This window comes from Onychomys torridus, chromosome 21 (assembly GCF_903995425.1).
Source record: "Onychomys torridus chromosome 21, mOncTor1.1, whole genome shotgun sequence".
Lineage (NCBI taxonomy): Eukaryota > Metazoa > Chordata > Mammalia > Rodentia > Cricetidae > Onychomys > Onychomys torridus.
The window spans coordinates 19,523,352-19,550,770 of record NC_050463.1 but is presented as its reverse complement, the minus strand read 5'-3'; the positions used below and the strand labels follow the sequence as shown (position 1 = coordinate 19,550,770).

Here is a 27,419-nt window from a genome sequence, read left to right as displayed (position 1 = left end):
TGTAGCTAGCTGTATCTCAGCACTTAAGAGACTAAGGCAGGAAGGTCCATGTGTTGAAGGCCAGCCTGCGCTACATTAGCAAAAGCCTATCTCAAAAGGAAAAAAAAATTGTTTGATTCTTACAAGGTAAATATTATATCCTGATGCCTCTACAGAACCATCAGGACCTGGTCCTTCTACCCATTCTGCCACCCATAAGTGTCATCCTCATGACCCTGGAGGTCTGTTACAGCCCCAGCATGTTCCAGGAGTTGGGGAGGGGGTGAGATGGGGGGACTGAGAAGGGCATGCCTTCCTGGCTTTGGGGAAACTTCTCATAACTTACATAGTATGGGAGTCTGTGGGAGACAGCTCTGACCTGCTCCCACCTATTGAAGGGTTCTTGGGTGAAGGAGAGAGGAATGAGGAAATATTAGATAGAAAGATAGAAAGAGACAAAGAGAAAGACAGAGATGCCGGGCAGTGGTGGCGCACGCCTTTAATCCCAGCACTTGGGAGGCAGAGACAGGAGGATCTCAGTGAGTTCGAGGCCAGCCTGGGCTACAGAGTGAGTTCCAGGAAAGGCACCAAAACTACACAGAGAAACTCTGTCTCGAAAAAACAAAACAAAAAAAGACAGAGATACAGGATAGCTTTGGGAGGGTCCTGGGTCAATAGCCAGCAGCCCAGAGCTTTATTCAAAAGGGCTTTTTATAATATGCCAAGGGAAAAGGTAAAAATCCTCCCCCTTGCAAGATTAAAGCACATGATACAGCCAAGCGTAGACCCTTCCAAAGACCTGATAAACACGCCCCTGGCCAAATCATCTCCTTATGCAGCCCTGCTGGGTAAAGCAAGCTCAGATTCTCTGAACTTGAGTCTCACTAGATATCCTCTGTGGGTCTCCACAACATACACCTTTTCATTTAAGCCCCTGGTTAGACCTTAAACACACCATCTTGCCTACCTATGAAGGAGGCTGGGAAGTAGTCCCACCCAGGCAGTAGCATGCCTGGGTCATTTAAGGTTGTCCATACTCAAAAGGAGGGCAGTTGTAAAATGCACAACTGAGTCTGCATCTCATTCATGAAGGGGCATAAAAGCTTCCCTGGGAAGTGCCATGTGCACAGATACTCGGGTCCCTGGGTCTCTAGTCTGTGGATTCTCACCCTACATGTCATCCTGGAACATCTCATCGTTATCTAATCCAGCACCCACGCTGATGATTCCCAAGTCTTTCCACACCAGTTCATGCCTGTTTGAAGAGCTCCTTAAATCCAGCCCACTAGTTATCTACCCTTTTCCCCCCATTGTGCACCTTAATCATGACATTGTCTCTCTTGGTCCTCCTGAGCTCCCACTCCGGCAGTCCCTGCAGCCTTTCCTGTTCTCTCCCCCTTTCCTACTGGCTGCCTCATCTTATCACTTTAAACTCACACTTGGTCCTCTGCTCACCACTCCCTGTGTTGACTTCCATTCCTGTGATTCAGGCCTGCCTCACATCCTTTGCTCCCCAACCGCCTCTCTCTGATGTGGTCCCCCCCACAAAGTTATCCTTCACACAGCTGCCGGAGGGATTTTCCCAGGTATCCATTGCTGTCTGGCAAATGATTTTAAGATGAGTGTGCTAATGGACACCTGTAGTTTATAACCCTAGCACTTGAGAGGCAAAGTCAGAAAGATCACAGGTTCAAGGCCAGCCTGGGCTACATAGCAAGTTCCAGGACAGCCTGTGAGACCTACTGAGACCCTGTTGTGAAAACAAACAATGGAAAAGCAAAATGGGATCTCCTTGGTTGTCTGGAAAGTAAGGATCTCATCAGTAATGACAATTAAAAACTCCAAACATAATTTGAGCAGATATGCAAAAGGCATTTAGTCTCTGTTTCCCGTGGCTTCAGATAGCTTAGCCTGGGGGAGAGTTGTGATGCCATGGGTGAGGGCTGGAGTCACTGGGAGGCTCATTCCCTTGCATGTCTGCATGCGATGCTGGCTCACAGTTGAGACTCCTACAAGGACCATCCATGGTATAGCTGCATGTATTCTCTTCGTGGAACCATTTGAGCCTCCAATCAGGATGGTGGGTGAGTGGCAAAACTCATACTCCAAAAGAGACATGGAGGAGAATTTGCCATTTTCCTTAGATCTGAGACTGGAATCTGGCACAGTTCCACTTGCCCACGGAGAGTTGTTGACACAGCATTAGTACCTGTGAGGGAGACAACAAAAAAATAGATGTCATCTCTTCATTCATATCTAGGGTCATTCATGATCTGCCTCTGGCTGCTGCCTGGGTAGCTTCAACGTCTTTAACTCTTCCTACCTGGAGCATGGGTCTCTCTGTGTGGCATCTTGGGTGTGGCACCAGCTTCCTTTCTAGAATTTACTAATCTTAGCAATTTGTCCTGGGTGTCTAGAATGGCTCCACCGTTCTGTCACTTGCTAATTTCATCTTGTTCGTTAGCTCCCCTTGTAGGTGTTGTGACTACCAGGGAACCTTTCTGAATCCTTCCTGGTGGCTCAAATGGCCCTCTGGGGAGTTTCTGCCGTGTTTCATACGTGCGCATTACAAACCTTGGCCATTCATGATTACTTGTGGCTCTGCTTTGCATCATTGACTGGCCTCCCCAAGGGCCACCACTGTCCGTCTGGCTTTGCAGTCTTTCCCATGAGCAGTTTTCCCTGATGTTCTTGGGAGAATGGACACTTAGTCACTGAGTTTACTTTTAGAGTATTTTAAGATCATCTCAATGTGAAAGCATGTGTGCTGTAGAAAAAGCAGGTGTTCTTTTTCTACAAATGGTAAGAAAGGATGAGACCCTTCCTTTCTAGAAAATCAAGGAGATCCCATGCTGCTGGCCATGCTAGGGGTCATCTTTCCAGGGGCATAAATTCCTCCTGAAAATCACTCTTGTCTTTACTAACATTTATCTTCTTTAGCTTTTAATTTTGTTTAAAAAAAAAAAAAAAACTTCTCTAAGAAAAATTAAATCGGCATTTTTTGAGATTTTATTTATTTTCATTTTATGTGTATTAAGTTTTACCTAGAGGTTATGCCTGTGTGTACCACATTCATGCTGTGTCCTAGGAGGCCAGAAAAGAATAACCAATCATCTGGGGCTGGAGTTACAGATGGTTGTGATGCACCATGTGGGTACTAAGAATCGAACCCGGGTTCTCTGGAAGCAGCCAGTGCTCTTAAATACTGAGTCATCTCTCCATCTCCTAAATCCACCTCTTAGAGATATGTATTTCTAACATGTGTGGGCATGTTGGGGGTTACCTGAGCTGACTATCTCAAATCACTGTGTTTATTCTATGCTATCTGGTATGTCAGGGACCAGATAGAGAGATACTGACCCTGAGGAAGCTACAAAGTCTCCCAAGGGGGCAGGCTGCCTTAAATGGTCTACTATGGTTGGTAATTATTGTCTGGCACTTCAGAGGCTACAGGCTGGTGTAGGTTTTGTAGGTAACTGTGTGAGCGCTCTCTGGTGACCGGCGAGACAATGCACAGCTTGCCTCAACAGAAGGATTTTGGGGTGGTTGGGTGGGCAGCTTTTAGATTCTGTGAGGACATTTGGGAGAATGCCTGACTATGAAGGTGGGAGTTGTTAGAAACCAGAAACAATGAGGAATGAGACCTCAAGAGCAAAGCCATGCTCAACCCACAAGCAGAAACGGAGTCGAAGAACCTAGAAAGTTCCACACACAGACTGGAAGGGCAAGGCTCGCTTAAGGTTCAGACAGCAGCCCGTGAGCTTATGAACTAGAAAAGAGGAGGCCTGGAGTGAGCTCAGAGCCTCAGAACCTATGGGCTGGTTGACACACCATAAACTGAATTGGGGGAACCTTAAAAATAAAGCCCCAAGCACTTTGTGTAAGACCACTGGGGCTTGATGAACCGCCATCTGCTCATGGGTAATGATATGTTTAGTAGGGCATCGTCCAAATGTTCCCCACACCGTCTTCCTCCTTGAGCACCCTTTGGTACCCTATACAAGACATTATAGTTTATCATAGTATCTGTTTATGCCTCGGTCTCCCCTACCAGATGGTAAACTCCTTGAAGGTGGGGACGATGCTCGACTTTGCCTCTCTCACAGAATGTACTATAGCATCTGACTTACACTGGAGTCTAAACAGAGGTTTGGGTGCACAGATGGGTAGGTGAGTTGGGAGAGTGGGTGGCAGATAAGTAGGTTGAAAATGGCTTTAGTAAAGAACTGAAGATTCTTTCATCAGGGGAGAGCAGGGTTTGAAGGGCTGTATTCCTGAGAGTCATCAGCTCATGGGAAGAGTTGGTGAGAACAGAAACATTTGTTGCGGAAATCCAGGGAAACAGTAATGAGACTGTGTGGCCCTCACTGCCATTTTATACAATAGAGACCCTTTAAAAGTCCAGCTAATACTGTTGCCAAATTTCTTAGTCTTTTTCTCACCTTTTATTTTGAACTGTCATTTCAGCTCATTTACTGGTGATTAAAATAGAACTTTACAATGAGAAGCTATCCTGTGTTATACTTGGTAATAAGATTGTTTTTCTTCTTGCAAATACCACTAAGGGGGTATTTAGTTTCTCCTCTGTGGCTTCAATAGATATTTCAGAGCAGCTTAAGTTCAGCTCACAGTTCACGTTACTGGTCACATCCCTTCCAGGGTCAAAAGAATGCAAGCGTGCATCCATTGTTCTCTGTCCCTGATTATGGATTTCATGTGCCTGCTGTGGCTTTCCTACTATGATGGACTGTGAAATGGAACCAACTATGAGCCAAAATAAATCCTGTCTCTCTTACGTTGCTGCCATCAGAATTTTCTATCATGGTAACAGGAAGAGAAGCTTACGACAGGAGTTCTGAATAGAAATGGGACCGAAATGTTTGTAACAGAATTTCTCCCTAAGTTTGATTTCAAGTGAAATTTATGTTTAAAACAACAATTCAGACATATGATTATAAATTCTACAGCTGCACAATCGTGACAGACAGACTTGGGTCTGCTGTGCACAGGGAATGTTTCTGGAGAGCAAATGTAATTTTTCTTTCTGAAAGTTGTCTTCTCTTTTGGGGCTCTCCCACCAGGTAGAGATTGGGGATTTTGAGAGACCTTTCTCCACTCCAGCCGGGCATAACCAGTGCAAAGCAAGCCAAAACCTTAAACAAGTCATAGAGAAATTTTACCCTAAAAGGTACAGGGACGGCTGCTCTGAAGAACAGTTACGGTAAGATGTTGTTTGTTTTTACTCTTTTGGGGGTCCACCACCCAGCTCCAAGATAAGCCACACACAGAGGCTTATTCTTCATTATACATGACCGGCACTAGCTTGGCTTGTTTCTAGACAGCTTTTTTTTTTTAAACTTAAAATTATTCCATCTATCTTTGGCCTTGTGGCTTTTCCTTTTCTATTCCTGTACACCTTTCTTTGTTTCTTACTCTGAGACTGGCTGTGTAGCTGGGTGGCTGGCCCCTGGGGTCTTCCTCCTTTCTCTATTGTTCCTTCTATCATCTTCAACCAGATTTCTCCTTCTATATATTCTCTCTGCCTGCCAGCCCCACATATCCTTTCTCCTGCCTCACTATTAGTCATTCAGTTCTTTTTTTAGACCATCAGGTGCTTTGGAAAGGCCTAGTATTACAGCTTCACAGAGTTAATAAACAAAATGCAACATAAACAGAAGTAACACACCTCAAAATAATAATATTCCCCAACAGTAAGATGACATTTTCAGCTCTTTGGAGGGTAGAGTTACACTAGGATTTTAATAAAATTATTGATTTATTGTCTGAATCTTCTTTTAAAATGTTTAATTTCAAGGTGTTCCCAAGAGGTTTTACATATTTTAGGGTGTCTTTTTTTGTTTGTTTGGTTTTGGTCTTGATTTTGGTTTTTCAAGACATGGTTTCTCTGTATAGATTTTGTGCCTGCCCTGGATCTCACTCTGTAGACCAGGCTGGCCTCAAACTCACAGAGATCTGCCTCGCTCTGCCTCCCGAGTGCTAGGATTAAAGATGTGCCCACTGCCCAGCTTAGGATGTCTTTAAAAACTTTAGAATCTATTTACCACCTACAACATGCTGCTTGAAGTATATATTCATTATATGATGACATAAATAAGCTTCCATGTTTTTTTGGGAGGCAGTCTCATGTAGCACAGGCTAGTCTCAAGACTTGTTATGTAACTGAGGATGACCCTAAACTCCTGATCCTCCTGCCTCAAAAATGCTGAAATTACAGGCGTGTTCCATCACATCCAGTTTTGAGACAACTTTTTAAAATAATTTAGATCACTATTTCATCTGCTCTTAATCGTGGGTTAATCCTGATCATAAAGAAGCTTTGGACTATGTAGTGGAAGTGGCTGCCCCTGGGTTCAGTCTGAGAAGAAACGAACTCAATGTTCCTCCAAATTGTACCATTTGGGCACCACTGAACGCTGAAAAGTGAAAATACTCTCAGGAGAAATGACCTGCCAAACTGACTTACACTCGGCTTTAATGTTAGTCGTGTAGATGATAAAGATTTACTGGTAGGTTCATTGTGTACTTGAATGCCGTGGGAGAATTTGGTGAAAATTTTCCAGAAAGGTAAGGGAGGATCAAAGGGGTTTGGGATGGGCTGAAGGGGACCTTGTCTAGGGGGATGACACGATACTTACAGGTTTGCTTTTGTGTCTTGTTTTTGTGTCCCCCCACTTTTTTTTAGGCAGCTTTACCAGCGACTCTCCACCAGATGGATGGCCCTCCGGGGACACAGTGCGGCTGACTGCGTGCGCATTTATTTAACAGTAGCCAGGAAGTGGCCATTCTTTGGTGCCAAGTTGTTTTTTGCAAAAGTAAGAAAGAATGGGAAGAAAGACACACAAGAAAAACCTCTGTGAACTTGGTTGGTCAGATTTACCCCTGGAACAGCATATTTTGGTTTTATTTTAAAAAATGAAGAAATTCCCAGCAATTTAAACCGATGAGGAATTCTGGGGAAAAGGGAGAAGGTCCCTTCTCTTCTTTTCCCTCTACTCATCTCCCACCCACCCTGCCTCCTCCCGAGTGCATACGCGCGCGCGCACGCGCACACACACACACACACACACACACACACACACACACACACACACGTACGCACACACGCACACACGCACACACGCACACACGCACACACACACTTTTAGGAGTCATTAGGCCAATCAGTCTGGAGACCAAAATTTACCTGAACTCCGCTTAACTTCTCTGGTCCATCCCTCATTCACTCATTAGCTCTGTCACTCATCGGCTTAATTATTTAATGAGCACTTACTGAGCCCTGTTTGGCAAGCCTTGAGCCAAGCTCCGGAGTCGCATAACGCACAGTCTCCAGTGAGTTGTACCAGACTTCAGGGCCATTTTCAGCACAGCCAGTGTTGCATCGGGCCTGTAAACAAGGCGCTGTGTGCTAACTACCCTTTGGAGAGATCAGAACAGCCAACTGCAGAAACACTGGGCAGGGAGGTGGCTGGCCCAGGCCCCTCTGGGAAAGCCAATGACTTTTCTTTGGGGAACGTTTGGATTTTCATTTTTGGTACTTGGCATTGAACCCAGGACTAAGAGCGTACTGATAATAGGTTCTCCTCTCCAGCCATACCACCAGCCCACAGTGCCCTTTAGTTCTTTTTCTTTCCCTTAACCAGTGCCGCCTGGGACTCTTTGTGGCTTCAAAGATGCATCCGTTTTGTCTTGTATCCCACCTTCCTCACTAGTGCATGGCACACTCCTCAAGAGTGATCCTACCATCCTTGTCCGGTGCCCTCCATCAGGGTTTGGAAGCCATTATCACTTAATACACACTTGCTGAAGAGCCATGCCGCTCTGGACAGATTGGTCACACTCTCTGGTCTCAGTTTTCTTGTCTTTTAATAACAACATGGACTAGAAAATTCAAACCCCAGGCATCTTCTATCTCCGGCTCACTTACAATTAGTTCAGAACTAGCTCTGGCTCACTAACTATTAGGTTAGACGTTTCTCTTGCTACTGGAACTAGAAGCCATATGCTGAGATAACAGAAAAAAAAATTATACCTGTTAGTATCGTAACATCTAGACAGTATATTTGCCAAGAGTTCAAGGCTTTGTTACTTTAGTTTTTCAGGATAAAGAGTAAGCCTGGCACAATGATACCCTCCTACAGTCCCAGCTACTCAGAAGCCTGAGGCAGAATTCCTTGAGCCTAGTAGAGACCAGCCCAACCCCCGTCTAAAAGCAGATGAATCATGAGTCCATGGACTTGAAATTGTGAATTTGACAATGAATTTTTTTGGACTGTCTTACTTAGTATTTTATTACTATAAATGAACACCATGACCAAAAGCAACTTGGAGGTTTATTTCAGCTTACATGTCAAGATCAAAGTCCATCATTCAGGGAAGTCAGGGCAGGAACTCAAACAGGGCAGGAACCTGGAGGCAGGAACTGATGCAGAGGCCTGACTGTGTGGTCTCCCACAAGTGAAGCATGAGAAGAGCTGGTGGCAGATCTGGGCAGCATTAAACAAGGCCTAAGAGCTGGCAGAGCTCACCACAGCTAGCGTGGAGTCAGAGCTTGGTGAACACTGGCTGTTTTCACCCTCAGAGTGAAGCTTTCCCTGGTCCTCTGAATGTTCCATTGTTTAGAAACTGTATGGCCGTAGCAGGCTTCTTGTTATCTACTTCTTCTATCTTAAATTAACCCATTTCTATTAATCTATACTTTGCCACGTGGCTTGTGGCTTACATCCTCTTAGTCATGGCGGCGGCTGGCAGTGTCTCTCCTGACAATGAATTTTAATTCCAGCTTCAGCATGGGAAGTGATGTTAACAGAGCCCTCTGTACCATCGTTAGCTGACAACGCTGTGTTTGATGTTACAGGAGCAGCATGCGTCTGTCTTTAGAACAGGGAGGCACTTCCCTTGTCTGCTTCATGAAATTTGCCGGGGTACCAATCTTAAATGGATGGTGCTCTGGCCTTAAGTCGTTCACACGACATCACAACTGTCCATCCACAAGAAAGCATTTAACTTTCCATGTGCTCCCCCTTGCTCTCCCTGGGGGCCACCCTTTGTTTCTATGAACTTGTGTAACTTAGGAACCACGTGCCACACAATATCTGTTGTACTTACGCAGTGTCTTTAGGATGTGTTGTAGCATGTGTCAAATGTTCCTTTCTTTTCAAGGACTGAATAATATTCCCTCTTACACTCACACTCACGTACCACACTTTGTTCATCTGTTTGTCAGTGGATCCTTAATCAGAGGAACTCATTATCCTCCAATAAATATACCGTCAGCCTTTCAATTTTTTTATGATCTGGAGATGGAGCCTAAGGCCTTGTGCAGTGTAGGTGAGCGCTCCATACCAAGCTACATGCCCAATCCAGGTACTTTCTGATGGTCTACCATTAGAAATCACCCTTAGTGGGGCGGTGGTGGCGTACACTTTTAATCCCAGCACCTGGGAGGCAGAGGCAGGCAGATCTCTGTGAGTTCAAGGCCAGCCTGGTCTACAGAGAGAGTTCCAGGACAGACACCAAAGCTACACAGAGGATCTGTCTGGAAAAAAGAAAGAAAGAAACCACTCTTAGTAGAGATGGTGGTAACCCTATAATGGAGATTTTTTCTGAACCTTCAAACTTGATTTATTATCTATGACAAGAGATTTAGCCTCCCTCCTTATCTACAGTCTTGACACGCTTCTCTAGGACTTAAGAGAAGTATGTTTTCGTTTCGAATTTCAGTTGTTAATCAAAGAAAACAATCTCTGTAAAAAATGCTCAAAAACATTCTTGGATTTTAACATGGGTTTTCTGGTGAGAGGTTTTTTGTTTTTTGTTTGTTTTGTTTTGTTTTTCAAGACAGGGTATCTCTGAACTCACAGAGATCCACCTGCCTCTGCCTCCCAAGTGCTGAGATTACAGGTGTGTGCCATCATTCCCAGCAGGAGATTGTTTTTACTAATAACATTTCATTGTTTTGGCCTTCAATTTTTTTTTTTTTTTTTTGAAATTCCAGTACTACTTGTTCCTATTAATCACATAGTTTTTCTTTTTTCCTCTCTTTTTGCTAGACATTGACTATCAGGAAAAGTATGCACAGGTCACCACAGTCCTTCACTCTTCCAGTGCAGTCACCTTAGAAAGCACAGCAGTGTGTTTTGTCTCCCTGGGGAGTGTGGTCACCACGGAAACCCTAGGACTCCTGACAACCTAGTAAATTTGTGAACCGAAAACGAGATGTAACCATTAGCGCTCCTGTGTGAGAGATAACAAAACTGAGCCTTGGCGCTGGCCCGAATGCACACATTACTAAATAAAGATGGGAGCCTGCAATTGAGGGGCCTAAGACAAACCCACTGCGTCCCTCAGTGTGCCACACTGCCTCCTCGGTGGCAGGGGTTTTCAGTGTGTTTTTTGTTGGGTTTGTGTCATGGCAAATCATACATGACTTTAGACCAGAAAGAACGGCTGTGATTTTGCTTCGCATCTCTAACACTGCATGTTTTTCACTTCGCCGTAGCCCCTAGGACCGTCATCATCAGGCAATACCTTTGTGTGGCTGGCCATCCACGAAAATGGATTAAGCATCCTAGAATACACCTCCATGGTAAGACCAAACCCTGATATCTGTAATTAAATCTTCTATTTCCACTGCTCAGGGTACGGTAAGCGGAAGTTATGATATTCTGAATTGCTGTATTCTGATTTTTCCCTTGAGCTTAAAAAACATTCTTCCTGACTCTCTAATACTCACTTTATAAGTATGATTATGTTACAATCTAGTGTTTTAAAAGGAGATGAGACGGGTTATGTGTTGTATATGAAAAAATATTAAGATGGTGTGATTAAGTTGCAGTCATGGTTCTGCTGATTTTTTTAAAGTACTATGGCAATTCTTTGTTGTTGTTTTTTTTTTTTACAGTATGTGTGTGTGTGTGTGTGTGTGTGTGTGTGTGTGTGTTTATAAACTCAAGTGGAGCTAGGTGGTGGTGGTGCGCGCCTTTAATCCCAGCCCTCGGGAGGCAGAGCCAGGCAGATCTCTGTGAGTTCCAGGCCAGCCTGGTCTATAGAGTGAGTTCCAGGAAAGGCACCAAAACTACACAGAGAAACCCTGTCTCGAAAAACAAAACAAAACAAAACAAAACAAAACAAAACAAAACAAAAAGATATAGTGGGAGATCCTTATGTGTGGCATAGTGAGAGAGCACCGAAAAATTCTTGGTTTTGTTTTTTGAAATGAAATTTTATTTCCCTCTTTTCCTCTCCTCCCTCAACTCCTCCCCCCCCCCCCACACCCCTGCTGTCTCTCAAATTCAAGGCCTCTGGTCTCTTTTCTTTCATTGTTTTACACACACACACACACACACACACACACACACACACACATCACATAAGTGTGAAGATATGTTGTGCACCCTAATAAACTTATCTGGGGATCAGTGGACAGAGCCAGCCACTAGATTAGACATAGAGGTCAGGCAGTGGTGGCACATGCCTTTAATCCCAGTACTGGGAAGCACACACCCCTTTAATCCCAACACTTGAGATCTCATGCCTTTGCTTTGGAAGCACACATGTCTTTAATCCCAGGAAGTGACATGGCTGGGTGGAGAACTGTATATAAGGCTGAGGAGACAGGAGCTAAGCTGCAGTTCAACTGAGACCCTCAGGGGTGAGGACTCAGAGGCTTTCAGTCTGAGGATTCGTGGAAACAGGATTGGCTGAGAAGTTGGCGAGGTGAGGTTGGCTGTGGCGTGCTCTGTCTCTCAGATCTTTCAGCTTTCACCCCAATATCTGGCTCTGGGTTTTTTATTATAAGACCTTTTAAAATTCTTTTACACATAAGATAATAACAAGATGGTTACGTACTCAGTAGCCAGGAAACTGTTTAGCACAGGTAGTTGTCTATATGGTCATTTCACATACCCATCTGTTGGCACAGGAGGTTGATCTGTGGGAATTTTAAAGCACAGTATGCTTGATTCTGTCTCTGTGCCAGAGTCTACCTAGCAGGGGAACCATATGGATTTGCCAATACAGTGTTTGATCATTTGGACCTTAAAAATGATCAGTTTCATATGGGTCAACCTTATAGAGAGATCTGAGCAGACATATAGAAATTACCACAAATTTTCTAGTTGCTATGAATATAGGTGTTTGTAGTTTCTAATTTGAGTTTTTCAGGGTCAAATGTATACTTGATTATATAGGTTGGTGATTCCTAAATAAACTTAGTATGACTATTATTTACATTAATCATAATAGATTTGATCTTAGAAACCTTATTTTTGCATTTGCCATTATTAATATCAGCGTTTTCTCATCTTCCTTGAGTGTGAACAACCCCTAACAGTTCCTTTTCCTTTTCTTTGAAGAGGTTAGTGGTCAGCTACGTGTACAAGAGCCTGATGACGTTTGGAGGGTGTCAAGATGATTTCATGGTTGTCATTAATACTCATTCAAAAGACAGACCGACAGAGAAGTTACTTTTTGCCATGTCAAAACCCAAGGTGAGTGGAACTCTTTCTGCTAGCTTTTCAACTGGCTGCCCCTTCACGGGGAGACACTTCTTGCACAAAGGGTGGTCCAGGTGGAAACGGGCATGACTTAACCAACCCTGAGCTCAAATCCCAGCTTACTTGGTCTGAGTTCTATTTTCTTTTGCTGACGTGGCATGATACTACCTGCTTCCTTTAGCTTAAGAACTAAGTGAAAGCCAGGCATGGTGGTGCACCTCTTTAATCCCAGCACTCAAGAGGCAGAGGCAGGGGGATGTCTGTGAGTTAGAAGCCAGTCTGGTCTACAGAATGAGTTCCAGAACAGCCAGTGCTACAGAGAGATCCTGTCTCAAAAGAAAGAACTAAGTGAAATTTTCCAACATGGGCCAATTTCTGGTGAGGAGAAGTTTCAAAAGTAGTGGTCATCTGCCAGCATTCAGGATGGAGTATGATCGGGAGGGGTGGAGTTTGGGGCAGCCTGGGCTACTTAAGAGCCCTGTCTCAAAAGAGCATTTGTGGAGAGTCATGGAGTTCTTGTGAGGCACATCATGTGGTCTTATCTACTTGGGGTTATTTGTCACATGGACTTTAAAGAGCAGAGTTTTATAGTTAAGAGGTACTTGTTCCTTTGTTATAATTAACAAACTATATAGTTTCACCATCTCTAAGTAAAGCAACTTTTCAAAATATTACATTCTAACACATAATTCAGGTTCCAGGCTGTAGCTCAGCCTGGTGGGATCCATGTTTAACATGAATGAGGCCCTGGGGTTCATAGCCCAGTACTGAAAAAAAAAATCATTTTAATAAAAAACGTGAGAAATTGCTTTTCCTGAAACTCTCAACTTAAAAATAAAAATGTTTTATTGCATTTATTTATGTTATGTGTGTGTCTGTGTGTGCATGCCACAGCACATATATGGAAGTCAGAGGACAACTGGGGGGAGTCAGTGCTCAATTTCCACCACCATGGGAGTCCTAGGGATCTGAATCTAGGTCCCCACTCCGCAGCAAGAACCTTTACCCACCCGGCCATTTCTGACTAGTTCTGTACTTTAAGTGAGAGCAGTTAACCAACCACAGAGTACAAGAGATCGTGGTAGGTTGAGTGTTTTAGTTTTAATAGAATTGAAACAACACACTGAAGTTCTTAATACTGACCGCCCCGTTTCCCAGCATCGTCAATAAGCTTGGCTGGGCTTTGAGATTCATTCTTGCTGCTAACTGAAGAAATAGAAAAATGTGATGGTGCCAGGCACGCTAAAACTTTATTGTGTGATCTCCGCCAGTGGTTCTCAACTTTCCTGACGCTGCAGCCCTTTCATAGAGTTCCTCATGTTGTGGGCACCCCCCACTCCAAACACATCATTTTGATGCTACTTCATAACTGTAATTTTGCTACAGTTATGAATCATAATGAGTATCTGATATGCAGGCTGTCTGATATGTGACCCCCAAAAGGAGTCACGACCCACGGGTTGAGAACCGCTTGCTCATCTAAAAAGAAGGGCACAGTGGTAGGCTGGGCACAGGCAACTGAAATCACCCATGGACAGTGGAGACACCGTCTCAAGAGCCTGACAGGATGGTTTTTCTCGTTTTAGATTCTTGAAATCACCCTTCTGATTGCCAGTTACATCAACAACTTCTATCAGCAAAAGGCAGCACTCCACCACCTCTCTGCCCCAGTACTGCTCTCAGCCAAGACCCAGGGACCCCACGCCAGGGCCATGGGAAGCCAGCCCGTCCTGTCGAACAGCAGGCCCACCAAAGGCCCCACCTTACTCTGAAAGCTCCTGAGTCTGAACCTTCACTCCTCATTCATGAAGTGGCTGCATCCGCTACAAACAAGTGTCTTCACACTGCCAGCCAGCCCGGCGCACACCCCAGCCCTCCAGACTTTAGCAGTATTGGGTTACTCTCTTAACTGACTCCTAAATATTCACATAACAATAAAGCAGAACATGCCAGCACACTCATCGTGTCTTAGACACAGATGCCCAACCCATCTCCCTTCTTGGCCATCAGACTTTGGGCAGTAAGGCTTCTCATCTTTTGCTTTTACATACCCTGGCGATCTTTTGAAAGGAGAAGTCCAAACTCTCATTTGGTAAGCCAGTGGACTCTCTGGAAAAACTCACTGCCAAAAATTGTTAAGTACTGTAATGAAATGTGCCTTTAGCTAAGGAAGTGGTGTTTGGAAAAGAGTGGGAGGTTCAGAGTGAGAACTGGCTGTGGGAACATATGCAGGGGTGAATTCTTAGAGTAAGTCAGTGCAATAAATCTCCTGAGTCTGTGAGGCCTTTCATGAGGAGACAGGTGGACGCTAGCTAGAGCCTCCCCTGCAGTATTACAAAGTGTGGACTCTGCGGCCTCTGCAGATCACTGGAGTGTGGTATTTAAATGAGGTAGTAAGTCCTGGCGCTCCTGCCCATCAGCACAGCATAAGATCACTGGAATAGTGCCCCACGTTTCACTGTGTTTAATGCTAGGTCAACTTGACCTTGCTTTGTTATAAAGAGTATCTTTGGAAACAAAGGTACTCCTTAAAGTTATACACACAGTCTTTTCTGATTAGAGTTTACAAGTAAATTCCAGCCGGGCGGTGGTGGTGCACACCTTTAATTCCAACACCCAGGAGGCAGAGGCTGGGGGCATCTCTGTGAGTTCCAGGACAGCCATTGTACTATCACAGAGACCACACAGAGAACCTCTGTCTTGAAAAGAGAAAGAAAGAAAGAAAGAAAGAAAGAAAGAAAGAAAGAAAGAAAGAAAGAAAGAAAGAAAAGAAAGAAAAGAAAAAAAGTAAATTCCAGAGTAAATTTTAATAGAAAATACTTAGGCCAAAGGAAGTAAATTTTTAGTTGAAATTGTCTTAAGATGTCTGTGTTTGTTAGTGGTCCCATTGCTGTGGCAAATCCTTCACAGAAACAACCTAAGGAAGACAGGATTATTTTTGCTGTTTGAGAGGGTTCTAAGCAGTTGGGAAAAGCCCCATGGTGTCAGGATCATGTGACCTACAAGGTTTCTTCAACCCATGGTGGATAGGAAGCAGAGAGTAAGAGAGCGGAGCAATCAGGGACAAGTACATCTTCCAAAGCATGTCCCCAGTGGCTCACTTCCTCTAAGCTCCAGCTCTCAACATCTCTTTCGAAGCCAGCACCACCAAGCTATGTCAAAGAAAGGGAATTAGTACTCATGGGAAAACGAAACTGTGATAAGATAGGAAAATTCTATTATAAAAATGTCTAACTGTAATAGTCATACACACAAGTCTACCTAATTTTATTTATGTGTAGAATATTTGTATTTATTTTTAGACATATATTTATCACTGTGTGTGCCATTATTTTTTAAGCCAGTTTGAGAAAAATGCTAGCTGCCCGGTTAATTTGTCGGCAGAGCCCTGGTATTTTGCTCTTTGCTGCTTTCTTCCTGTGGCAATGTCCTGTCCTCACACTAAACCTTTTCAATATGTTTTGCCCTTAGGAGCAAAGGCAAGAAGCAAACACAATGCTCGAGTCATAGTGAACTCTCTTGGTAATGACAAAGATATTTTTTTAACCCCATAGAAATGGGTTTCTGGTGGCGGTTTACCCTTCCATCTTTAGAGCCCCGACCACTCACCCAATTAACAGATTCCTTTTAGAATAAATGATTAACCGTTTTGGGGCTGACTCTCAGAGTGTTTTTTGAGTGCCCATAAAACCACGTAATAATCATTAGTGGGCGAGTCAGAGACTGGGCTGAGCTCTTTCTTAATGCGTGAGAACTTTGTTCATTCACCATCTGGTAAGCAGTCCCATACTCCCCCATTCCGAGAATGCAAAGGAGTGAGTGCTTAGCATAAACCATGGTGCCTTAGACATTATGCTTGTTTTTGACAGAGCAGAAATGAAATATTTTGATGGAAAGAAGTCAATTTTCTGTAACCAATGATGTGAAAATTTTATTTCCTGGGAAATTACTTATCTAGCCATTTTTGAAAAATGCAAGTATATTATTATGATTGGTTACAGGAGAATAATGTTTCGTGTTTAATGGTAATATTTCTCACCTATCCTTTTCTTCCCTTTCAATCATAATAAATGATTTGCGAGACCCGTTTTGAACATTACCTTTTGAATAGTCTTCCAGATACCTGATGTTTACATTGTCAAAGCTGAGGTGTGCTGAGGAGGGAGTGGTCTTGTCGCCTCCTCATGCATTCATTCTGTCTTCAGTGTGGCTTTGTTTCATTCACATGAAAGAATGCTGTTTAAACAAGTCATAATTTTAAATCGTGTGCATATGAATCCATATAGACTATGTAAAGAGGCAAATAGAAATTTGTGTTTTCTCAATAAACCCCTTTATTTCATTTAAGCGAGTTCAATGGATTATGTTCTAAAAATTAATTTAAAATAATCTGTAACATGCACCCTAAAAGTCAAAAACTGCCATTCCTTACAAATGAGTTGAACTCAATTTACAGGAGACGTTGGCCACAACTTACAAAGAGACTCTGTCCCAAAATGTGTGTCTTAGTCAATTCTTTTTTTATATGTATATATTTTTTAAAAGATTTATATATTTATTATGTATATAGTATTTTGCCTGCATTATGTCTGCACACCAGAAGAGAACACAAGATCTCATTACAGATGGTTGTGAGCCACCATGTGGGTGCTGGAAATTGAACTCGGGACCTCTGGAAGAGCAGCCAGTGCTCTAAACCTCTGAGCTATCTCTCCAGTCCCTTAGTCAATTCTTTGCTGGTGTTTTCCATAGAGAAAAATATGACCAGGGTTCTAGATCAATTCACTTTTAACTGAATTATTATATTAATAATAACTGAACTGCAATATAATCCTGAAGAACTAACCATACTGTATTTCTCCAGTAAAGGCTTTTGGTGTCTCCGGAACACCAGTTTCCCTGTGTGCTGCCCCATGGCTGCCACAGAATCTGCACTCACCCCAGCCCTCAGCTGACTTCTGTGGGGTTCAGGCTTGGGCAGTAAGCAACATGAGCAGACACAGAAGCCCAGAGTGCCCACAGTTCCCTTTTCCATAAAAGAAGAAAGCGATTTACAGCCACAAGAGAAACCTTTTATCCCCTTGAAACTCCAAATTAAGGCTGGAGTTGGTGGCACATGCCTTTAATCCCAGCACTCAGGAGGCAGAGGCAGGCCAATCACTGAGTTCGAGGCCAGCCTGGTCTATGAAGTGAGTTCCAGGACAGCCAGGGCTACACAGGGAAACCCTGCCTCAAAACAAAACAAACAGAAAAACCTCCAAATGAAGGTAAGTTCACACCTAGCTATCAGGGTAACAGGAAATGCTTCCCTATTTTCAGGTGCTATCAAGGTGCTGTGGGTCATTTAACTTAGCAGGTAGGTGCTACAGCAAAAGTCGGCCAGTGCAGGAAGCTGGCGTGAGATGAGGTGCCACTTGCCCAAACTGTGCCGAATTTGCCAAACGTAACTTCACCTACATTGAACATAGTGACGATGCTCCTTGGGAGCTGGGAGCTGTCATCACTGATGCCACGCCCCCTATTCTAATAAGGTTACTATTGCCCTTCTCCAGTGGTCCATAGTGGCCTATCTAGAAGCTCGTTCAAATTCACAGTGCCCTCTGAACCTGCTTTTCTTCCTCTGTGCCAGCAACAACTCGTTAACAGGATTTTCCATTCATCTGCCACTCCTGCTGTCTAATAAAGTCACTAGAGCGTAGGCGTGGATCTTGGGAAAGCAGAGAAGTTTGGGGTAATCTAACTTCTAAAAGTCAATGTGAACTAACTCAGGAAACAATGAGGAAATCCACTCCTCTCATCTTTACATTACAGAGATACCGGGATGCTTCACATAACTAAATGAAGTCATAAGAAAAGGTCACCGAGGGGCCTTGGGAAAACCCTGGGGACCCGTACCGGGACAGTCTGTTCACACCACTGTATCTGCTTCGTGTTCTGGAACTCCATTTAGCAGAACATATGGTAATTTTCTCTGAAAGGGAATGACCTGCTTTTTCCAATCATAATTTGAAAGATCCTAGGGAAGAACTCTGATTAACCCAATTCATATTTCATGTTTATGCCAAACCAACTCAGCTTTGGATGAATGCCAAAGGAAACTATGAAAACAAATCTGCACGCTGGAATAATGTGCAGCCAGCAAGCCTTGTGCCGATTAATTTCTAACTGATACATGCTTAAAATCCAGACTTTAGCCACAGCATAGCATTAACTCCAAGAAAAGGAATTAGATGACAGACATCAAAATGTCTGAATGTTTGTTTCTTCTGAGATAAATAGTTCCCCATTGTCTTCTCTCCTGCTTTTCGTTTTTTGCCTTTTTTCTTTCTCTCCTCTTTTTTTTGGGGGGGGCGGTTGAGCCGGGGGAGGTTCGAGACAGGGTTTTTCTATGTAGTTTTGGTGCCTGTCCTGGAGCTTGCTCTATAGACCAGGCTGTCCTCGAACTCACAGAGATCCACCTGGCTCTGCCTCCCGAGTGCTGGGATTAAAGGCGTGCACCACCACCACCCGGCTCTTTCTCTTTCTCTTAAGTGGTACGGACTCAATACAAGGCTTTTCACATGCTAGGCATGAATTCTAGAACGGAGCCACATCTCCTCTCTCGATCTCTCCCTCTCCCTCTCCCTCTCCCCCCCCCTTCTCTCTCTTTCCTGTATACTATTTTTTTTTTCCCTGCGAGAGACATTGAAAACAAAGGGGAAAGTAAAAAGCGCTGTCACTTTCCTGGCTGTTGTTAACAATCTCCATATGGTCTTCTAGATTCCCAAAAAAATCCCCCACACAGCTGCAAAAAATTATCCCACTGAAACACAGGACCAGTCAGAGCAGTCAGAGCATGCTCACTTTAGAATCTTACATGCTTCTTACAGCCAATGCAGGCGAACCCAGACTGCAGGACCCTTCCCAGCAGTCCACCTCGGCTCCGGGGACACTTTCTTTTCTTTTTCTTTCTTTTGGTTTTTCAAGACATGGTTTCTCCTCTGTGTAGTTTTGGTGCCTGTCCTGGATCTCGCTCTGTAGACCAGGATGGCCTTGAACTCTGCCTCCCGAGTGCTGGGATCAAAGGCCTGCGCCGCCACCGCAGCCCAGCCTCCATTGGCACTTTCTATGCTTCCAGACAGTTCACAACTCTCCAAACAGTTTCTGCATGTGCCTGTAGCCTGCTGAGCTGCAGCCCACACCATGTAGTAGGCACTATAAAACCTGTTCCTCTGTCCCCACCAACTTTGAAGTCCTTGAGCCTTCTTGAAGTGATGCAGAAGGGGAGCTCAAATCTTCTTGTCCATTTTGCTTTCTATTATTGTGATAAAGACCACGACCAAAAGCCGCTTGGGAAGGAAAGGGTTTGTTTGAATTATATGTCCAAATCACTGTCCATCATTGATGGAAGTCAGGGCAAGAACTCAAGCACGACAGGAACCTGGAGGCAGGAAATGAAGCAGAGCGCACAAGGAATGTTGCTTACTGCCTTGCTCTCCATGGCTTGCTCAGTTGCTTTCTTATACCACTGAGTACCACCTACCCACGGATGGCACTACCCATGGTGGGCTCCATCCTCTCACATCAATCATCAATCCAGAAAATGCTCCCCCACAGACTCCTCTAATAATATGTTAATATGATGAAGACCATCCTTCAACTCAGGTTCCCTCCTTACAGATGGTGCTAGCTTCTGTCAAGTTGTTAAAAATCTAACCAGTACACTTTGTGACTGTGGGTTTAAGTAAGAGATGTCCTCCATAGCTTGGGCATTTAAGCGGTTGGTGCCCAGTAGGCAAGGAGCGCTGTTTGGAAAGGTTTAGGAGGTGCAGCCTTGGGGAAGGAAGAATGACTCCGAGAGCAGGCTTGGTGAGTTTAAAGACTCCCACCATGTCTAGTTCGAGCTCTGCTTTGTGCTTTTGATGTAAGGTGTGAGCTCTTAGCTTTCTGTTCCCACTGCTGCTCCAGCTGCTTGTTGCCATGCTTTTTCCTGCCGTCATGGACTCTAACCCTCTGGGACTATAAGCCAAAAAAAACTCATTCTTCTGAAAGTTGCCTTGGTCATGGTGTTTCATCCTAAAAGAAAATTAACGCACTTGAGAACAGGAAGGTCAAGTATGAATCCTCCGGAGAAATAAAGGAGGAAAAGAGAACTCAGTCACCCATCAGGTCAACTGAAGCCACCTTGAGTGAATGCTGGTGATCAGGGTCCGGACAGATCACCCCAGATCTTCCTGGTTACCGGACTCCCTCCTCCAACCGCCAATCCTGATTATCCAAAACAATCACAGTCTTGGAGTGCTAGTGGTGGTGTACCCAGCATGCATTACCACTTACTAAAAGATGTGACCTGTCACCATTGTTATCACTACCCACCTGGCTTCCCAAACCCCACACGGACTCTAAACCCCAGAACCCAAGCCATTACAATAACGGTAGTTTGCAAGCCACAGGCTGGCTAGCACCAGAATGTACAAGCCAATTCAGTGAGGGATTCACCATCTTCTTTGAAACCTTCCTTCCTCCACTGAACCACTTTCAGTTTGCCTCCTCCTCACGGTGCAACCATGGCCCTTTCTAGTTCCATCATGCACTGCACTGTTGAGCAGATTTTGCTCCCAAAGACTTTATCTGAAATGAAGGCTCTTTTCTTTGCCAACGTCTTGCTTCATTTCCAGGAATATGCTCCTTACATCTCTTCACTCACATCCGTCAACAGGGCTGAGCACGTAACTCAGGTTAAGCACTCGCCTGGCTTGCAGGAGACCTTGAGTTTAATCTTCTGCATACTAGGGACTGAATCTAGGTCCATCTTACTTCAAATCCCATGTCCTTAAACACCACGCCACAGAAACTGAGACCAAAGGCAGAGGTTTGGAGATAATTTCCTTTAAATATTCAGGGATCTTAGGCCTGGATCTATTCAACATTTAGAACAGGTCAAATATCAAACCTGCCACGAATGTTTCGACAAGTTCTTCAGGCATGGGTATTTCTGACCTCTTCTACAACAGCTTGCTTACCTTGAATTAGGATTACAATTATCTGTGTACATCTGTTTTAAAGGCTTGGTTATCTCATTTCTTACTCTGTATAGCCTAGGGCTTTGTATATGGAAATAGTGTATATACTTTTTGTGGGGATTCCTGTAAACAGGGGTGCCTATAAAGAGCTCCCAAAGTTCAAACAAATATAGTCCACCTTCATAAAGTAAATTAATTATATAGGAGAGGCACATGCTTCATGGACTTACAAGTAAATAATGTACTGTTTGCTAAAATATCGCACAGCCAAACATTCAGAAAGCTGGGAGAAAAGTTGCACGCCTTGTTTTGATGTTAATTATTGAATTTGCTTTCTTCTATTATTAGATTATTATTATATAATTATTATTAATTATTAGATAACAGTTCAACATTGTTTCAGCTTCTATTCCCAAATCATGGCAATGGGGAGTTAAAGACTAGAGAGCAGAGCCCCTGACATACAGTCGACACTCAGTAGAAATAAAAACAAAACAAAACAAAAAAAAAACCCACACCTTCAAGTCCTAACCTTTTGATTCCAGACGCACAAGGACGCTCGCCATACCCTCCCTCTGGCGTCCTAGGGATTGATGCTGAAGAAGTGAGGTGCAAACAGAATGTCGAGAACTACATTTCCCATGAGGCATCTCTTCGGCACGCAATTACCCCCCTCCCCGCCATGACGTCGCTGCCATGACAACCGTGGAGCCTGCATTCTCCGGCCTAACTAGGAGCTTACTGGCCTCCGGGGTCAGGGCTGTTTCCCACGCGGAGCCCAGGACATCTGGGGCTGCACAGCCACCATGCCCAGGTATTGCTGCACCGGCCCGCGGGCCGCTCACGACCCTCCCACTTTCCCACCTGGACATAGAAGGGGCACGGAAGGGTGGCGCGGAGGTACCCAGCCCTGGCGCTGTGGGTGGGAGACTGGGTTTGGACAGCAGCGGAACCGCGCTCCTGCTCCCAGATCCCCCGACAGGCCTAGAGCTTGAGGATTCTGTCACAAACAAGTGCAAAAGTCAGCGGTGAGGAAAACTCATCAACTCCATCCATTCGCTGATTGCATAGACGTTTCTTGAGTGCCACTTGTCCTGGCAGGCTGGAGGGTAGGCAGCGGTGACCCGGACCACAAAGCCTCCTCCCCAGGGCCCCCTGCCTCACAGTGCAGGACTTCTCTACTTCACATAAGGGAAGTGCAGCACCTCCTTGAAGTTGGAGGATTGGAGGTATTGATGGCTTGTGAAATAACATTTGAACTCTTCATCTCTACAAGGTCCCAGTAAAGTGTCTGAACCTCCAAATGGCCTACAAGGAAGTCGGGGAGAGGGCCAGGGATCTTTCGCCCCCTCCTGGATCAGAGGCGTGCACTGCGGTTGAGTTTATGAAGTTCAAGACTAGACGCTTTGCATCACGTTCTCATTGGTTAACGTAGTGGTTTTTTGTGGAGGCATGGCCGATGGAAGAACCCTTTCCTTTTACTGGGTACTTGAGAAACACAATCACATTTTGAAGGGATGGTGTGTAAACAGAGCAAGCAGTTGGAGACAGAGTTCCTAGGGGCTGGCCTATAAAATAAAATAGCTCAGTGCAACATTTCGGGGTTTCTATTTTGACTTTGTTTTCCTTTTTGGACATCATTAAAACATTCCCGTTTTGTTTGGAGGTTCTGGGAATTGAACCCAAAGACTCCGTGCATGTTAGTTAGGCAGGCACATTACCACTTAACTATATCGTCAGCCCCGTTTCAGGTTGTTGTCTAATAATAATTATAGGCCATCAATGGCTTTTGTAGTTTAAAAGGCCAGCGCCTAAAACAAAATGAACAGGGACTTGGTAACAATTACTATGGCCCCGAAAGCAGATCCTCCTCCTCCTCCTCCTCCTCCTCTTCTTCCTCCTCCTCCTCCTCCTCCTCCTCCTCCTCCTCCTCCTCCTTTCTTCTTTTTTAATTGGCACTCCAGAGACGAAGAAACAGATTTGAGCCCGAGGATTAGCCCAGAGGTTTGCATGTTTTAGTTCCTCAACAAATATTTGCTTAGGCCTGAAAAGGTGGTGGGCTCAGTGGATCAAGTAAGTGCTTGATTTTCAAACGTGAGGACCAGAGGTTGATAAAAAAGCAAGGGGCAGGATAGGTGGGATAGATGCCTGTAAACTCGGGACTTTGGGGAGGGGTTGGAGACAAGAGGACCGCTGAAGCTTCCTGGCCAGCTAGTCTACCCTAGAAGGGCGATGGGAATGCATGCATGCCTTCTCTCTGCTCTGGACTGTGGGCGTGGTCAGCTGTGGCACACTCCAGCTGCCTTGAGTTACCTGCTGGCCACCATGACTCCTGGAACTGTGAGGCAGATAAAGCCTTGCTTTGTCAGGGTGTTTGATCACAGCGGTGGAATGGAAGCTAGGCTAGTCTGCTTATCCGTTTCAGTTTGCTCCATGAGCCATTTCTAGGTGAAGGGTGCTAGAAAGATACTTCAGGGTTTTACCTGGTTATTGACTCGCGGGAAATAGTATTTTATAAGCCTGACGGAAATAAATTTTCTCTGCTGGAAATGACTATTTCTAAGGAGCCCTTCTGTTTCTCTGACTTTTGTTTGTCTCTGTCTTGCGCAGTGACACTCTCTGGGAAATCGCAAAGGCCGAAGTAGAAAAGAAGACAAGCCAGGGCAGTGAAGGGAACGGAGCCGAAATTGGAGAAAAATCGGTCTTCTTCCTTGGCAGTAAAAATGGGGTAAGACTTTTTTTTTGGGGTGGGGGACGGGTTCTCTGTGTAGCTTTGCTCCTTTCCTGGATCTCACTCTGTAGACCAGACTGGCCTCGAACTCACAAAGATCTGACTGCCTCTGCCTCCCAAGTGCTGGGATTAAAGACTGCCCAGCGGGTTAAGACTTTAATATTTTCTGGTTATTGAAATAACTTAGCAATCATCAACAAATTTTACTTGAATACTTTGACAAAATTTACAGATTCTCAACTCTTGGATCAAATGTTCACTCTGAGTTAGCGTAAAGTAGAAAGGACTTGCCACTGACCTAGGAAAAGTTATAACTGTGAACAAAATGCTAGAAAGACCCTTAACTCATTTTTTCCCATTTTTGTTTGTTTGTTTGTTTGTTTGTTTGTTTTGAGACAGGGTTTCTCTGTGTAACTTTGCGCCTTTCCTGGATCTCGATCTGTAGACCAGGCTGGCCTCGAACTCACAGAGATCCACCTGCCTCTGCCTCCCCAGTGCTGGGATTAAAGGCGTGCACCACCACCACCCAGCACCTTAAATATTTTTATTTCGTAATTTGAAGTATGCAGGTCTTCCTTTTGATGACCTATAAAGGCCAGGATCCACTTAACATGTCTGAGTCAACCCCTAAGTCAGTAAGTCAGCATCCTAACAACAGTCACACCGTGGACTCAGTGACTTCACTTTGAGGAATCTGTGAAGGGATAATTGAATTGTGTTAATGATGCTTATCAAAGACTTAGTTGTTTTGGAAAATGTGGGAGAAATGAGGTGGTAGTGCCCATTCTCTGTAAGGTCACTTGATTAAGTGTGCTGAAACTGTGTGTTGTGGCCACCCAGCAAGAACAGATGCTTCATGTCCACCACAGAATTCCTGTGTGCAAGACAGGACTTTAATGCCACTGTCCGTGAAAGGTCAAGGCTTGTGGGCAGCCAGATGCCGGAATCCGTGTAGCATCATGCTCTGTGCTATTTGGAGTTCATGTTACTATTCATTCTCCATGTTTCATGCTCCCACATAAGGGCACTGAAAAATAGGAAGCTTCCAGAAATGAAGTTATGAACCAGTGAGGCTACGTGTTCAGTGGGCAGCCTGGGTAACCCTCATGTCTCAGCATCTCCTCAGAAATACCTGCAGAACACTGGATAGCCTCATCTGGGGTTTCTATCTTTACTATTATTAAAAACCATATTTATTGGCATAAATAATTATATAACAAGAAAAAAGTCGGGGCTGGAGAGATGGCTGAACAGTTTAGAGCACTGGCTGCTCTTCCAGAGGACCTGGGTTTGAATCCAGCACCCACATGGCAGCTCACAACTGGCTGTTACTCCAGTCCCAAGGGGTCAGAAACCCTCTTCTGGCCTCCTCAGGCACCAGGGCATGCACGTTGTGCACAGACCTACACAGGCAAAACACCAATACACATAAAAGTAAATAAATGAGGGTAAAAATCAAGTTTAAGAGAAAAAGTTAGGAGTTTTGGAAGAAAATAATGTGAACTGAAATAAGCTGGATATAAATTTTATAAATAATTTGATCTGTTATATTAATGTGCAAAGATAAATAATTTATGGACACTAAATGTTTAATCATTGTATTTCATTTTATTTTTAACTTCAGTACTTTCCAATGTTTTCTTATCAGCTCCCTCCTTGCACTTTTTAATTTGGATCTGAATTTAATTCTTTAGCATAGAATTTTCATGGGCTAGGGCAATGTCTCAGTTGTTAGAGTGCCTGGTCTGAATTCAGGTACCCAGCACCCATGTAGAAGCTAGTGTGTGTCGCATGGGCTGGGTAGAGCAGAGATAGGTGGGTCCCTGAAGCTTGGCCAGCCCAGTTCCTGAGCTCCAGGTCCAGTGAGAGACATCTCAAAAAAACAAGGTACAGCCGGGCGGTGGTGGTGCACGTCTTTAATTCCAGCACTCAGGAGGCAGAGCCAGGCAGATCTCTGTGAGTTCGAGGACAGCTTGGTCTATAGAGAGAGATCCAGGACAGGCACCAAAACTACACAGAGAAACCCTGTCTTGAAAAACCAAAAAAAAAAAAAAAAGAAAAGAAAGAAAGAGAGAGAAAGGAAGAAAGAAAAAGAAACAAGGTACAGAGTGATTGAACGAAACACCTGATGTCAACCTCTGATCTTCACACACACATGCACACACAAACACATGCATGACACATGAATAAAATTGTCATAGATATTATTTATGTTTATAGTTTTTAACCCAATATACTATATGAACATGAGTTTGCCATTGGAAATAGGATAATTTTCTTTCTTTTTAATATTTTTTCATCTAAAAAATGTTTTTGGAGACTGTCTCACTACATGTAGCCTAGGCTAGCCTTGAACATGCTTTAACTTCCCAAGAGCTGGAATTACTCTACCAGAGAGGAAAGTGGTTTTCATATTGGGTCTAATACATCAACAGTTCCCTGTTATGGACAGACACATATACACACATATGTAATGACTGGTGCTAGTCTTGTGGACCAGATAAATTATTGTTACATCATATATTCTGAATAAAGAGTATCCCTGAAGGGCTTTTGCTAGTGCTGCTGACTCTAGCCAGGCATGCTCACTCCCACACTGAACACCCACTCAACTGTCTACTCATCCCTCCAGGTAACTACTGTTCTTGACTTCTTTATACTGTGACAGCCTGTTTTGGTTCAGGGTTTGATGTTTGTGAAATCACTCTTTTTCGTGGTAGCAGTAAGTGGCCTGTATAACCCAGTGTTTGTTCATTTCTACTACCATAAATTTCAACCAGGGGGTTGGGGATTTAGCTCCGTGCTTACCTAGCAAGCGCAAGGCCCTGGATTTGATCCTCAGCTCAAAAAAAAAAAAAAAAAAATTCAACCAGATTGTCTCTTGAAGACTTAGGAGCACCTCAAGAAGCCAGAATGTTTACAGGTAGTATTCTGTGAATGAATGCCTGGTTCTGGAATTGATTCAGAGCATTAATTGACTTTGAAGGAGAAGGAGAAGAAATCAGTGCTTCTCTTGTTCAACTAATAGTGCTTACCCTTTCTCCTTGGTGCCTCCTTGTTCTCCTTCCTGCCCCATATTCCTCCACACAGTGGCTGTCTGTTGACATCTCCCGTGCACCAGCTGTCCTGGGCACTGTAGCAGCAGAAGTCAAGGGCCTTGTCTCTCCTGTGAAGGGACATGGCAGTAGTGCT

The 27,419-nt window shown here is 44.2% G+C and overlaps 2 protein-coding genes and 1 long non-coding RNA gene across 3 annotated transcripts in view; 2 read left to right on the top strand and 1 right to left on the bottom strand.

Annotated features, from left to right (window-relative positions):
* Positions 1–15,117, top strand: part of Plekhh2 (pleckstrin homology, MyTH4 and FERM domain containing H2) — a 102,293-nt gene extending 87,176 nt beyond the window's left edge. The window contains exons 26-30 of the mRNA XM_036170899.1: positions 5,061–5,200; positions 6,683–6,812; positions 10,499–10,585; positions 12,354–12,488; positions 14,081–15,117. Coding sequence (XP_036026792.1) covers positions 5,061–5,200; positions 6,683–6,812; positions 10,499–10,585; positions 12,354–12,488; positions 14,081–14,266 — 678 coding nt within the window. The 3' untranslated portion in view covers positions 14,267–15,117. The remainder of the gene's footprint in view (positions 1–5,060; positions 5,201–6,682; positions 6,813–10,498; positions 10,586–12,353; positions 12,489–14,080) is intronic.
* LOC118571686 lies at positions 1,723–19,469 on the bottom strand. Its single transcript, XR_004943377.1, has 3 exons — positions 19,351–19,469; positions 16,595–16,730; positions 1,723–2,188 (listed from the first exon to the last, which is right to left on the bottom strand). It is a non-coding gene; the product is annotated as an uncharacterized LOC118571686 (long non-coding RNA).
* A 2,712-nt stretch (positions 19,470–22,181) lies between these two features.
* The window catches only part of Dync2li1 (dynein cytoplasmic 2 light intermediate chain 1), a 36,564-nt gene continuing 31,326 nt past the window's right edge, over positions 22,182–27,419 (top strand). Inside the window, exons 1-2 of the mRNA XM_036170720.1 lie at positions 22,182–22,310; positions 24,107–24,224. Coding sequence (XP_036026613.1) covers positions 22,303–22,310; positions 24,107–24,224 — 126 coding nt within the window. The 5' untranslated portion in view covers positions 22,182–22,302. The remainder of the gene's footprint in view (positions 22,311–24,106; positions 24,225–27,419) is intronic.